The 14,593-nt window shown below is 49.5% G+C and overlaps 1 protein-coding gene across 1 annotated transcript in view; it reads left to right on the top strand.

The window, feature by feature from the left end:
• The window catches only part of Rnft2 (ring finger protein, transmembrane 2), a 68,771-nt gene that overhangs the window by 9,374 nt on the left and 44,804 nt on the right, over positions 1 to 14,593 (top strand). The window contains 4 exon segments of the mRNA XM_048785488.1: positions 1 to 150; positions 2,767 to 2,843; positions 6,280 to 6,380; positions 14,025 to 14,178. Of these exon segments, the coding sequence (XP_048641445.1) occupies positions 1 to 150; positions 2,767 to 2,843; positions 6,280 to 6,380; positions 14,025 to 14,178 (482 nt within the window).

The raw sequence follows: 14,593 nt of genomic DNA, 5'->3' as shown, positions 1-14,593 counted from the left end.
ACCGCGGGCACCCAGAGGAAGGTGGCGATGAGCAGCCCGGGACGCCCGCCCCTGCCCTGTCCGAGCTGAAGGCGGTGATCTGCTGGCTGCAGAAAGGGCTGCCCTTCATCCTGATCCTCCTGGCCAAGGTGTGCTTCCAGCATAAGCTAGGTGAGTCCCTGGGGACACTGCTGTTAGCCTCCGCCTCCCGCAGAGGGCTCCTGCAGCTCATGGGTGGGGGCTCTGTGGCCCAATGTCAGAGGAAGGCAGCAGAGGCTGTGGCCTGCAGAGTGCCTGAGGGCGTGGGATTGCCCTCACACCCAGGTTCAGGTTCTCTGACCAGCTGTGTGACTGTGGGCAAGTCGCTTGGCTTCTCTGACCCTTAGTTGCCACTGGGTGGGGGTTGTTAGAGAAACTTCCCCAGCTGGCCAGTTGGTGGAAAGGGTGTAACTAGGAGTTCAGACTTCTGAGATGTGAACCCCACTCTGCCCCTTCCTAACCATGCATTGTGTAAATCTCAGGGCCACAGTTTCCTCATCTGTAAACCAAGGGTTAAGACAGCATATACAGCCTGTTGCAGTGGCTGTAACCCCGGGAGAAGCATCGACTGTCTGGGTGCCATGCTGTGCTCTAAGCATGGTATTGGGCAAGTTGGGTGTAGTCAGGAGGCTGAGGCAGGAGGAATGTGAGTTCAAAGCCAGCCTCAGCAACTTAGAAGACCCTGTCTCCAAAGAAAAAATAAAAAGGGCTGGGGATGTGGCTCCACAGTACCCCAAAAAAAAAAAAAAAGATAGCATATGCAGTCAGCCCTCCATAGCTCCAGGCTCTGAATCCATGAAGTCAATCAACCACAGATGCAACCTATTCAGAGAAAAATTTGCATATATACTAAACACGTAAGACTTTTTCCATGTCATTCTCAAAAATACACTCTAACAATTATTTCCATGACACTTACACTGTTTTAGGTATTCTAAGGAATCTAGAGGTGATTTAAAGATTGCTGAAAGTGTGTGTAGGTTACATGCAAATACTGTGCAATTTTATATAAGGGACTTGAGCATCTGTAGATTCTGGTATCCACAGAAGTCCTAGAACCAATCCCAGATGACATGGGGGACCACTGAACTTCAGAGGAAAAGTGAGATTAAATCAAGTCAATGTGTAGAAAGTACTTAGGATTGTGCCTGGCATCACTATCTTAATTATATTCCTTATTAACGCACATGAAAATACTTAGCATAGAGCCTAGCACATAGAAAGTGCTCCATAAACACTTCCTGTTGTGTTAGGAAGTAAGAGGACGATTCACAAAGGGCTTAGCCTGCTGCTGACACGCCCTTAGCAGTCAGTAAGTGGTGTCTGGCACAGGACGGTTGTTATGTGTACTTATTTCTATTAGATCGTGGTGTGGCTCGGCCTTACAGCATTTGTGGACTATTATTTAATCCCGTCATAAAAAACGGTGGTAAGAATCGCTCTCTTCCCACACAAGAAAATAAGTCGTCTAGGCCATCTTTGGTTTCCTGATTTCCCCTCTTGGGTGAGCTCTGACCTGCTCCCATGCTTGTCCTTCCTCGCTAGAGTACCTCCCTGTGAGACCTTCCCTTTCGGTTCCCAGGAGCCAGCATGTTCCCCAAAACTTACCCTGAATCCGGGCGCAGTGGCGCACGCCTGTCATCCCAGCGGCTCGGGAGGCTAAGGCAGGAGGATTGCCAGTCAGAGCCAGCCTCAGCCATTCAGTGAGGCCCTAAGCGACTCCGTCAGACCCTGTCTCTAGGCTGGGGATGTGGCTGAGTGGTTAAGCACCCTGGGTTCAATCCCTGGTACAAAAACAAACAACAACAACAAAAAACAAAAAAAACAAGTCACCCTGAATTCTGGCAGACTCACGGCTAAGTTTTCTTCTTGAGTATGTTTATTTTTCAATAAGTGTATTTTGGTTTTGTTTGTGCTTTGTTTTTCATCAAAAAGGAAATTGGAAAAAAAGAACAATAGGGTTACTAGTTCTTGTATGTTTTCAGTGAAAAACGATAAACCCCTTTTCCAGAGTGGCTGTGGGAGAAGGCCTGGTGTTCACACACTATCGACAAAGCAGGTGGCGCCCAAGCCCAGGTGCGAAGCGAATTCTGCTTACAGTAGTTAGGACAGAAGTCATCACGAAGGGAGCGTCCCGAGGTGCCGGCAGGGCACAGCGGCAGCTCAGTGAGTTGTGGAATCCAGTTCAACCGTTCTCCCATCCGCCTGGGTCACGGTTGCCTCTTAGCTGAGAATTTCCCCCCTTTAATGTTCTTTTAATTCCTGTGACTTCCTGGGCTTTGTCTGTGGATGTATGCTTTTATTTCATGTGTGCTTGAAATAAAAGCATACATCCACAGATTGGTTTTGACAGTAGAAAGAATAATGGGTGCTGTTTCCTAAGGGCTGGAGGTGATCTTCCATAAGCTCATCCCTCTGGGAGGTGAGCACTGTTATTATTCTGTCCAGTTTGCAGATGATGGAACTGGGGCTCAGAGAGGTGCAGTGACTTGCCCAGGCTCACACAGTAGAGATGGCAAAGCAAGGATTGTGTTTCTAGTCTTGCTAGATGGCACAGCCCATGCTCCTGATCTAGTGCTAAATATTCCCCTTCCCGTGGCCTAACGCTGTCCCTGTCACAGTGGCTCGAGGCTCCCCCTGAGTCACATCTCACCCCTTTCTGTGGTTCACCTGCCGGCTCGGGGGCAGGTCTTTTTCTAACATCGCTGGGCCCAGTGAGACTAAGTGGTGTGGGACCCTCTGCCGCAGGCATCGCTGTGTGCATCGGGATGGCCAGCACCTTCGCCTACGCCAACTCCACGCTGCGGGAACAGGTCTCTCTGAAGGTGAGTCGCCCAGCAGGGGAGCCTCCTGTGGCTGTGTCATGCTGCCCACAGCCTGAGTGGCTTAGAGCAGGATGGTGCATGGCCTTACACCTCTGCACGCGAAGTCCACCATGGGCTGTCAGTGACAGTCCCGCTGCCCCCGGGCCGCGCTCCGTCTGCAGTCCCTGGGGCACCTCCTCACCTTTTACAACTCCACAGTCACCTGTGGCCCTTCAAGCAGTGTGGCACCTCCCTCCAGCCCTCCTCTGGGTCATCCTCTCCACTTGTGAGGTCCCTTGTGGTTACACGGGACCCACCTGGATAATCCAGGTGGCTGTTCCCACCTGAGGCCCAGCTGACAACCTCAACTCCACCTGCAGCCTGAATTCCCCCACCTGTCCCCTAACTTATTCACAGCTGCCAGGGGTCAGTGGCCCTCCTCGGGAAGATATGCTGCCTGCCGCCACTGGGCAGATCCCACGTGTGCCAGCCTTCGCCCTGCCAACCTTTTCCCTGTGACCTGATAAGGAGAGGAAAAAAAATATTCTTACTCATTTTCCCAGTGAGGAAACAGTGGCTCAGAGACGCTAACCCCGAGGTCACACAGCAAGGGCAAGTGGGAACTGGGATTTGAACATAGGCAGTTCAGCCCAGAGCCTGTGCTTATTCTGAGTTCAAATCCAACTCCTTCACCCACCTGCAGCCCCTCAGCCAGATATTCCCGGCGATCTCAGCCTCAGCCTTCACCTCTGGATAAGGTTTATAGATGGTCCCCAACTTATGATAGTCTGACTTCATTGTTTTTCATCTTTACAATAGTGAGAAAGCAATATGCTTTCATGAGAAACCCACTCCATATTTTCACTCTGGGTCTTTTCCTGAGCGAGAGATACTTGGTGTGATCCTTCTGTGATTCTGGGCAGCTCCACAAGCCGCAGCTCCCAATCGGCTGGCAATCACCAGGGGAAGCATCGGCTGTCTAGGTGCCACGCTGTGCTGCTGAGCGTGGTATTGGGCAAGTTGGGTGTAGTCAGGGCGTTTTGGACTTAATGCTGTTTTCAACTTAGAGTGGGTCTGTGGGGACAGAGCCCCATCGTAAGTCGAGGAGCACCTACCTGTATTCACACCAATTCACAGATCCATCAAGAAGGCCAAATGAGATTCTGCATTTAGAGGATTCAATGAGATACTGCAGAGAAGTAGTTCAGCACAGCACCCACACACAGGAAGCCTTCAATTGAGCTCTTTTGTAAAACGTATGCTTTCTGTGGCACAGGCAGTCCCGTAACCGAAGCCATCTTCTCTGACCCTTCCACAGCGTCTTTTGCTTTCACCAAAGCACTTGGAGATCCTTGCAGCCTGGAGGGCAGCTCTGTCTCCATTTGTACATGAACACATTGAAGTCCAGAGATAGGGGTAACCAGAGGTCCTTCTTGACCTTTTGTCTCATCTTCGTGTAAGCCCCTTTCTGCTTCTGTTAGAACGGCTGGTTGACTTAACCCCACAGAGGGAGGCTTTGGGGACTGGGTCCTGTCACATAACATCCTAGTGGTGCCTTGACTTGAATTTTAGGGGCTGAAAAGAGGTCTGGATTCATAGACAAACCTCCAGGGTCCCTGAGCCCCGTGAAGACACAAGTAATGTTTTGCCGGTGTGCGTGACGCTCAGTGCACTTACAAATCCCAGCTCATTACTAGGGACCATCCCTGTCCTGTGCACTGTTTTCCCAGGGACTTGCCGAGTCCTCCTTCTGTTCCATTGCTGGTTTAGATTTACAGAGAATTAAAACCAGGATCTATTATTTATTGAGGCAAAAGGGGGCTGCTGAGTGGATCCATCGCACAGACAGGAGTCGGGCAGTTCGAGGTGGTTTCTGTAGTCGTTAACCCTGACCGCTCCCAGAATAATGGGTGAATGGAGATGCATTTGTTGGGTCCACTCTCTGGAAACGTGTGCTGCAGCAGGGAGCGGGTGCTGGGCCGTCTGCAGACAGCGTGTCTTGAGCATTTACCGAAACCACAGGGACGGTCACACTGGGAAAGTTATGACCTCATCCTGTTCCAGCAATGGAGCCGCCCCGGCCAGGAAGAAGAGCAGCTTTTGGGAATCCGAGCAGAGGGGTCTGCTGGTGTCTCCCGGGTCTCCGTGCCTCCTCCGAGGGGCATCTCGCAGGATTGCTTCTTGCCCTCGGGCCCTGAAGCTGCCAGGAAACAGAAAACTGAGAAGGTTTTCAGTTTTTCTTCCTAGGGACCCAACAGGGACCGTGAAAGGCTGTGACAGCCATGTTTATGAGTGTGAACCCCGTCCTAGGAGTGTGGCCCCACATTGAACTGCTGGCCAGGAGAGAGCCCAGAGGTCTGTGTGAGAAAAAAAGTGGGAGCAGAAGTCTCCACCACCTCACTCTGAATCCACTCCCGGGTTGTGTGGTCTCTGTCCGAGGCCCTGCCCCTTAGCGAGCCAGACAGGTCTGGATCCAAACCAGGATGACCCTTTACACGTTAAGTGTGACTTCATCCCTAACGGCAGGACCCTCTTCAAATGGTGACACGTATGCCCTTGAGCAGCAGTTCCCTAACCTCTCTGCGCCCTGTTCTACCCTAAGTGTCACCTAACACTGCCGCCAGGTGCTCTCCTAAGCCTGTGTGACTCCACAGGGTAGGTCCTGACAAGCACTCGCCGACCGGATGAGGAAAGGAAGGTGCAGAGATCAGCAGCTGGCCCAGGACCCGTCCGATGGCGTGTTAGTCAGCTTTTCTTTGCTGTGACCAAATTGCAAGACCAGGAGACGTTTATTTTGGACTCCTGGTTTCATGGGTTCAGTCCATGGTCGGCCAGCGCCATGCTCTGGGCCTGAGTAAGAACATCATGGTTGAGAGGTGGGATAGGGCAAGCTGTCAGCTCGTGGCATTCAGGAAAGCAGAGAGAGAGAAAATGTAATCTCCAAGGGCCTCACTCCCAGTGACCTCTTCCTCCAGCCACTGCCCCACCACCCAGTCATCCATTCAAATTTCGAATCCCGCCGTGACCAAGTAACCCACTGATTGGGCCCTCATAAGCTAATCATTTCACCCCTGAACATTCCTGCACCGTCTCTCCTGTTACAGTGCGTGAGGTCTTGGGGGACACTTCATATCCAAACCGTGACCGCCAGCTCCCAGGTAGCCCACCACAGATTCGACCCCGGCCATCTAGCTCCAGGGTCTCTGCCACAAGCTCCTCCCCTCTTCAGCTGGTTCTCCAATCGGGTGGGCACTACTGTGTCACCTTCTCTGTGCCTACTCCTTGGGTCCCAGTGAGATGGAAAGATGCTGGTGCCCTTTCCCTTTCCCATCAGCCCTGCTTCCTCCAAAACTGTGAGACCGTGAGGTTTCCACTCATGGGGGAACATTCCAGAATGTTCCGCTAGGTGTGCCTTTGTCATTGCAGCATCCCCACAGATCTCTTGCTTTGTCTCCAGGAGAAGAGGTCAGTGCTGGTCATCCTGTGGATCTTGGCCTTCCTGGCAGGGAACACCCTGTGTGTGCTGTACACATTCAGCTCCCAGCAACTGTACAACAGGTGAGTGGGGGAGACCCTTCTAGTGGAAGAGTCGGGGGGCTTGGCTGGGTTTGGGGCCCACACCCCTGCACTTGAGAAGGACACACCAGCCCTGTGTCATGTCTCAGCTCTCGGACTCCAGTCTGTTGTTACACACCGGCGCCTAGGTACCCTAGCAGAAATATAACACAAGCCCCACACACAACTTTACATTTCCCAATTGCCACATGAAGAAAAATAATAAAAAAGAAAAAGACAGTTAATTTTACCAATAGATTTTATTTAACCCAGTACAATCGGCCTCCACATCTGAGGATTCAGCCAACCTCAGGTGGGAGTTGTCAGAAAAAACAATTGTATCTGAAGCTGAGCGTGGTGATGCACCTGCCTATAATCCCAGCGGCTCAGGAGGCTGAGGCAGGAGGATGGCAAGTTCAAAGCGAGGCACCAACAACTCGGTGAGGCCCTGTCTCTAATAAAATTCAAAATTGGGCTGGAAATGTGGCTCCATGGTTTGGTGCCCCAGAGTTCAATCCCTGTTACCAATAATAATAATAATATAATGATGATGACGATGATTGCATCGGCACTAACCGTGCGCAGACCTTGCTTCTTGTATTATTCCCTTACCAATAGAGTAGAGCACTGTTCACGCAGCATTGACATTGTACTATTGGATATTATAAGTCATCTAGAGTTGGTTTCAAGCATTCAGGAGGATGTGATAAGTTACATGCAAATACGGTGCCATTTTCACTGTGAGACCTGAGCATCTTGGATTTTGATGTCCGTAGAAGATCCTGGAATCAATTCCTCATGGACACTGAGGGACAACTCAGTATCAGAAATGCTGTCATTTCAACATGCAATCAAGATAAAAACTCTTTGAGATATTGTACATTCATTATTCTGCATTAAATCTTGGTAACCTGGCATCTTACACATATGGCTCATGTTCCTACCAACTGACCACATTTCTAGTGCTCAGAATGGTCAGTGTGTGGATAGTGCAGGTCTGGATATTTCCAGAAAGACACATGAGACACTAGATGCAGCATTGCCTCTGGGGTGGCACTGGAGATCAGAAACTTGGTTGGAACTGTTTAGCTGTTTGTATTATTTGATTTTTTTTTTCCTGCTCTGTGAATGTAGCAACTTTTTAAAGGTATTTTATTGTACTTATATGTACATTTTTTTAAAAATATTTTTTAGTTGTAGTTGAATACAATACCTTTATTTTATTTATTTTTATGTGGTGCTGCGGATCGAACCCAGGGTCTTGCACATGCTAGGTGAGCGCTCTACAGCTGAGCCACAACCCCAGCCCCTATATGTACATTTTTAGAAAATCTAGAGATACATGCTAAAGTGGGGTTGGCAAACTCCAGCCATCCATATATTTTTAATTAATGACATTTAATTGGAACCCAGCTGCACCCCCTCCATTCATGCACGTACATGTGAGGTATGAGTGTTTTTGGCTGACGAAGTCAAATAGCTAGAACAAAGACCATATAACAGACAAAACTGAAAATATTTAAAATATTTTTTTCCAGTGCCGGGTATTGAAACCAGGGCCTCGCACATGCTAGGCTATGCCCCTACTCCTTTATATTTTATTTTAAATCAGGGTCTCACTAAGTTGCCCAGGCTGACCTTGAACTTGAGATCCTCTCGCCTCAGCCTCCTGAGTAGCTGGGATGACAGGTCATGGTTCTTTCATAGGAAGATTGTGCGCCCGACCTAAAATATTAGCCATGGCCCTCCAGAGGTTAAATGTGTGGGTAATGGTAATGCTTTATTGTACTGTCTGTATTTTGTAATGTTTTTGTAATGGACAGACTTTTTCGTAATAAGAGCAGTGCTTTTGTAATTATTAAGAGATAAAATATCTATCCTCTCTGGTTTCATCCGGGCAGGAACAAGGGTCCCCTACCCTAGACACACATCACATGACCTGGGGACTCTGTTCTCATGTGACTTTTTGACTCAGAGTCCTGGGCAACACAGTGGCAGGTGGGAGGCTGAGCCACAGGCACAGAATGGACTGCTTGGCCCTGATTGGTCATCAGCTGCCTTAAAATTTCCCATCACCTTGGCAACCAAGCCCCTGGAAAGTGCTCTGAAGCCAGTGAGCTTCGCTCCAGAGCTCCAGCAGGTCCATGAGGGCAGCACCCCACTCCTGGAGCCCGTCACACAGTCAGAACTTGTTCCTGAGTGTTTCAGGGCTGCCTGCCACCTCCTGTTTCCTGGTAGCGAGGCACTTTCCTAGGTACCTTGTACAATGTCCATACTTGTTTCATTAATTTTTTCAAATAACTAAATAAATGAGTAACACTTTTTTAAAATTTTTATTTATTTATTTTTATTTTTATTTTTTGCATGACTAGGGGTTGAACCCAGGACTTTGCACATGCTAGATGAGTGTTCTAGCACTGATCCGCACCCCGACCCCTGTCCTTTTATTTATTTATTTATTTATTGGTGCCAGGAATTGAACCCAGGGTGCTTAACCACTGAGCCACACCCCCAGCTCTATTAAGACAGGGTCTCACTGAGTTGCCCAGGCTGGCCTCAAACTGGTGGTCCTCCTGCCCTGGACTGCCACATACCTGGGATTACAGATGTGCACCACCATACCCAGCTCAGGCTTTTAAAAGTAATTTATTTTTCTGACTTTGAAGGTAATTTATTTTAAATGGTGAAATGTTGGAAAGAAGACACATTTTTTTAAAAGACCAAAATTGCCTCTATTCTTGTCACCAAACTGCCACCAGGTTAACATGTTTCTCTGCAGGTGTGTGTGTGTAACTGTTAGAGGAGGTGACATGCAGAGCTTGCCACTTCGTGACACTTTCTCCTTCATTTACCACCTTTTCACTTTAAATCCACAAGTCGCCTTTATTGTTACTTCCGGTGCCAGTTCTGAAGACTATACAGAGGATCCCTTATCCAAAAACCTTGGGACCAAAAGTGTTTCAGACTTGGGAGTTTTTCAGATTTTGGAACACTTGTGTAGACTTTACCCACAGAGCATTCCCAATCTGAAAATCATCCTAAGTCCAAAACGCTCCAAAATCACAATGCTCAAACAGCTTCAGATTTTAGAGATCAGGGATGCTCGGCCTGAACTGACAAAAGTTATCAACTCCAGCCCTTTGGGATGCTGTCATGTCAGGCCTTGCTCAAACGAGGGGCTCGCTCAATCCTAGGAAAGCTGAACAACCAGGCCCTAGACGGCAGGAACCAGAGAAATTCCTGGAACCCGTCAGCCAGAAATCGTGGACATTGGTTTTGATGTCAGCTCTTGGCATGATTAAGCCTCTCACTGGCTCCCTTAAAATTCAAGAAAGAGGAGAGCGCCTGACTGGCTTTTCGTGGGCTAGGGGTCCAGCCCTGCCCAAGCACCTGTGGCCAAAAGGGCCAGGTCACCAAGGACCAGATGGCTTCCTTGAGGATGGCAGTAGTGACTGCATCTAAGAATGGAGGGTCACGTGCTCAGATGCCACAGATGCAACTTTGCAGAATCTGAGAACTGTTTGTGGGAGGATCCGAGGGGGAGCTGAACCACAGACCTACACCACCCACAAGATTTTGTAAATCTCAGACCTGGAGATTTCCCAAACCAGTGAAGCATCCCTCAGCCAAAATTCAGAAGTCCACCATGTAGACAGCAGCTTGCTTTTTGCAGTTAAAAAGACATTTTAAAATGATCATCCTATAGGAACCAAAAGGTAGAAGGAACCCAAGTGTCCACTGGCAGATGAATGGATAGAATGTGCTCTGTCCATGTAATGGAATATTACTCAGCCTCAAAAAAAGAAAAAGGGTGGAAATTCGGACACAGGTGACAGCATGGATGAACCTTGGGGATATTTCCTAAATTGGAATAAGCCAGTCACACACACACACACACACACACACACACTCTTCTCTCTCTCTCACACACATAAACACACTGCACGATTCTGCTGACACAAGGTATTTACAATAGTTAAATTCATACAGGCAGAAAGTCGAAGGGTGGTTTCCAAGGGAGGGGGAGTGGGAGCTGTTGTCTGATGGGTGTGGGTTCAAGTTCTGCAGGATGCGGAGCTCTGGCGCTGGGTGGAAGTGAGTTGTCAACCGTGTGAGCATCTTGTATTCATAACAATGGTCAAGAGGCAAATTTTATGATGTGTGTTTTACCAGTTAGGAGAAAAAAGATCATCTACCACCTGCATCATTTCATAAGATGAGTTATTTTAACAACAAAGAATTAATTAAGAATAAAGAACAACCCTGAGCCAGGTGCAGTGGCGCATACCTGTCATCCCAGTGGCTCGGGAGGCTGAGGCGGGAGGATCGCGAGTTCAAAGCCAGCCTCAGCAAAAGCGAGGTGCCAAGCAACTCAGTGAGACCCTGTCTCTAAATCAAATACAAACTAAGGCTGGGGATGTGGATCAGTGGCTGAGTGCCTCTGAGTTCAAATACAGGTACCCAAACCCCCAAAAAAAGGAACAACCCTGTCAATGGAACACTCCCCTTCATTTTAGAAAAAGTGTTTGAAACAGTGTTAAGAGTATGTTACCAAAATGTTCTCGCTCTGTGCGGAACTGAGGGCTGCCGGGACGGAGGGAAGGCTGTCTCGTGGAGGGTGGGGGAAGGGCCTCTGCATAGGGTTGAAACAAGTCAGACTCGCAGATCACGTCCCCCGTTTTGAAAATGGACTTTGAGGAGTCAGTAGTTTGGACACTTCCTGAGGCCGCCCCATAAGAGCAACCCTTGGAGTTCATCCCAAGACTCAAGACACATCTCACCCCCTGCCTTGGTCATGTGGTCCAGAATCTCCAGTCCTGGTGGAGGGTAGAGGGGGTGGAGTTTCCCAGAAGCTTGGAGGAATTTCCCACTCATGCCATTTTCTGGGCATGATCATATTCCAGGCTCAGACCTCAGTGGCCCCATCAAACCAGGGCTGAGTCAAACTGGCAGCCTAGAAAGAGCAAGAGAGAGAGTGGCTTAAGAGAAAAGCAACAGAGCTCAGTCCTTGTCCTTTCAGATGCCACCTGTCTACAGTGTGCACATAAGTGCTGCCAACAGCCATTATCTTATTTAGCCCTCCCAGTGACCCAGCAGGGTAACGCCATATCCTCCCTTCACAAGTGAGGAAACCGAGGCTTTAGATCCAGAAGGATGAGAATGGTTATCTGTTACTATAAGAAAACACCCAAAATTGGGTGCTTTTTGAGGAAATGAGGTTTATCTAACTCACATTTCTAGAAGTTCAAGGGCAAGGCACTGATGTTGGCATGCCTCTGGTGAGGACCTGGGGCCAGATGAACTTGGAGACCAGAAGCTAAAAAGAAGAAGGACCAATATTGGCTTCCCACTAGGTCCTGCCTTTTAAAGGCCCCACCACCTGTCTCATCACCCTCTGAGCACCAAGCCCTCCACCGTAAACCTTTGGGGCACAAACCACATTCAGATCACAGCACCTTCCTAAGGAGCCTCAGCCCCAGAGACAGCGTTTAGCAGTGACCTTGAGTCCTCCCAGGATTTGAACTCTGATGACCAACCTCCGGGAACCTTAATTCTACCTCTTGCCTGCATTCTGCCCCTTGGCAAGTCCTGAGAAACCAGGGCTGAGTTAGTTCTTCCTGATCCACCTGAGCAGGCTCCGTAGCAAGGCCAGGTGTCGGAAAATACATGAAAGAACTGGGTGAACTATAAAGCAGTTGACATATAGTCATCATATTATTTTAGGGTTAATTACTATAATTATGGATGATGGCGTCTAATGAGCAAAACTGACCATCAATCTGTCAGCCCGTTAAAAGTTCCTGGAGCATTTTAGAAACAAGTGAACTCTCTGTGGGAAAATGCGCCACTTCCCCCTCCCCCACCCCCACCAAAAGCAAAAAAAAACAAAAAACAAAAAAAACAGGAAAAGCACCAAGATGATAGGGTAAAACCCAGGCAGGTGAGTCAAACGTCAACTGGTGTCTTTGAGATGAAATGGAAAGTCTGAGACCAAATCTTGTTATGTTACAATCAGAGACGCATAAAAGACTTGCAGAGTGCAGCAATCAGCCAGCCAGTTTGGGATCCCCAGGAAGGAGCCAAGTGGAGCCAGAGAGGGGAGCGCAGGCCCCAGTTGTCTTCCTGTGTTACGACGTGGGTGTCCACTTGAACTTGGAGACGAGGGGTCCCAGGGAGACAGACTGGGATGTGGACAACACGCAGATGTGGGGAGCGGTTGCCACCATAGAGGGTCCTCTTGGATTTTCCCTACTCTCGCTGCTTAAAGAGAGCAGGAAAACCAGGTGGATCTGTTCCTAGGATGCTTAAGAGGTTCGTCCCCGCCCTTGTCTGCCGGGCCAGCAAGGTATTTCCGAAGCATTTGGGAGACCGACAGGACCCATCCCGGCCTTGGCTCAGAGCCTCTGATCCAGTGGGAAGGAAAGAGAGATGCAGATTCCAAGCCCAGGGCCATGCGCTGAGCCCCCATGAGCAGGTGACTCATGCCCAGTGCCCTCCGCTCAGGATGGGAGCATCTTAGTTCCTACTTCACAGAGTCTTGGGAAGACGAAATGAGCTGAGACACAGGAAGTCCATAGAGCAGGCCCGGCAGGAAGTGAGAAGCCAAGGTGTTTTACGACTACTGTTCGCATAATTATGAGTGACACTTTCATCCTCAGGGGTGATGAGAGCAGTGCTACTCAGAGTGTGGTCCGTGGACAGCTGCCAACTTGAACCCTGCTTGTTGTTTGTCTCCCAAGAGTTGAGAACAAACATGGAGCATGAGGTCTAACTTGGCTGGCCGTGGATAGAGAAAATGGGTTTACCCTGTGTGTACTAAGGATTAGGAGAGCGTTAACCCGGGAAGCCTGCACCTCATCTGCCTCCGTCCCTTAGTACCTGTACCACTTTGTGCTGATTTGCCATTCTGTGCCTCAGTTTTCTCGTCTGCAAAGAGGGTTGGATAAACACACCTGCCTCCTGGAATTGCTGTTACCATTGCCACCGCAGCCTGGCAGGGTCTGCAGTGTGTCTGTGATCCCCAAGGCCTGTCAGGAACACCGTCAGGGAGGGTGTGATTCCCATTGTACTGATGTGCACACTCAGGTTTGCAGAGAAAACTGTACTTACCCAGGTTCCAGCAAATGGAGAAGCCAGAGTTCAAACTCAAGTCTGTTGGATACTAACATCCTTATGTTATTATAATGTGACCTTGGGAGACTTGTGGCTCCAAGCTTCAGTCCTTTTTATAGAGGTTAGCTGTGCCTGCTGGAGAGGGAGATTTAATGAGATACACTGAGTGTAGGGTGTAGCCCAGTACCCAGCCTGCAGTCCCCCTGCGTCCTCTGCACCATTGGCATGACTTCTTCTCCTCTTCTTCCTTCCTTTGCCCACTTTTGTCAAGATTCTTGTGGATCCATAAAACTGGAGGGGACCTTAACAATGTTCCAAGCCCATCTCTCCCTATAACCCTCAAGGGAACTGAGGCTCAGAGAAGTTAAGAGACCCACCTGAGGTCACACAGCAGGTTTGTAGCAGACTCAGGAATGGGACACAGAGGTCAGTGCTGTTTCTGTGGGTAATATTTCCAAGGCTCCCGGGTGAGCAGGCAGAACTACCGAGGGCCAGGCTCTGGGTAAACATCTTGGCTCTGTGAATTCTCCCCAGCCTCATCTTCCTGAAGCCCAACCTGGAGACGCTGGACTTCTTCGACCTGCTGTGGATCGTGGGAATCGCAGACTTTGTGCTGAAGTACATCACTATCGCCCTCAAGTGCCTCGTTGTGGCCCTGCCCAAGATCATCCTGGCGGTCAAGTCCAAGGTAGGTCCTGGCTGCGGCCACAGCCGCCCCCAGCCACACGGATCATACAGGGGATCCTGGGCACCTTTGAGAGGAGGAAAGAATCCGCCAAGAGCAGAGCCGAGGTCGGCTTGTCAAGTGCACAGAGCCTGAGCTGGCAGCTCTGTCACCGGCCGGGGCCATATGGAAGCTGAGAGTGGCTTTGGCCAGTGCCTTCTTACGTACTCTGTGAAGACGTTTCCTAGTTACTCTAGTTGAAGCTTCTCTGATGCTAAATTCATCGTGGGGTGGGGGGATGTTGCTGTGATCTGGGTCCTGTGTCCTGTGTCTTGCTCCTCCCAGGGAAGGGTGGCCTGGTGGGTTTTGACTCTCTGTCTTCCAGGGGCTTATTTTGTAAAGGGGGCTGAGGCTCAAAAGGAAGGGCTCTGTGCTCGAT

Source organism: Marmota marmota, unplaced genomic scaffold (genome assembly GCF_001458135.2).
Source record: "Marmota marmota marmota unplaced genomic scaffold, marMar, whole genome shotgun sequence".
Taxonomy (NCBI): domain Eukaryota; kingdom Metazoa; phylum Chordata; class Mammalia; order Rodentia; family Sciuridae; genus Marmota; species Marmota marmota.
This window is presented reverse-complemented; position numbering and strand designations above follow the sequence as displayed.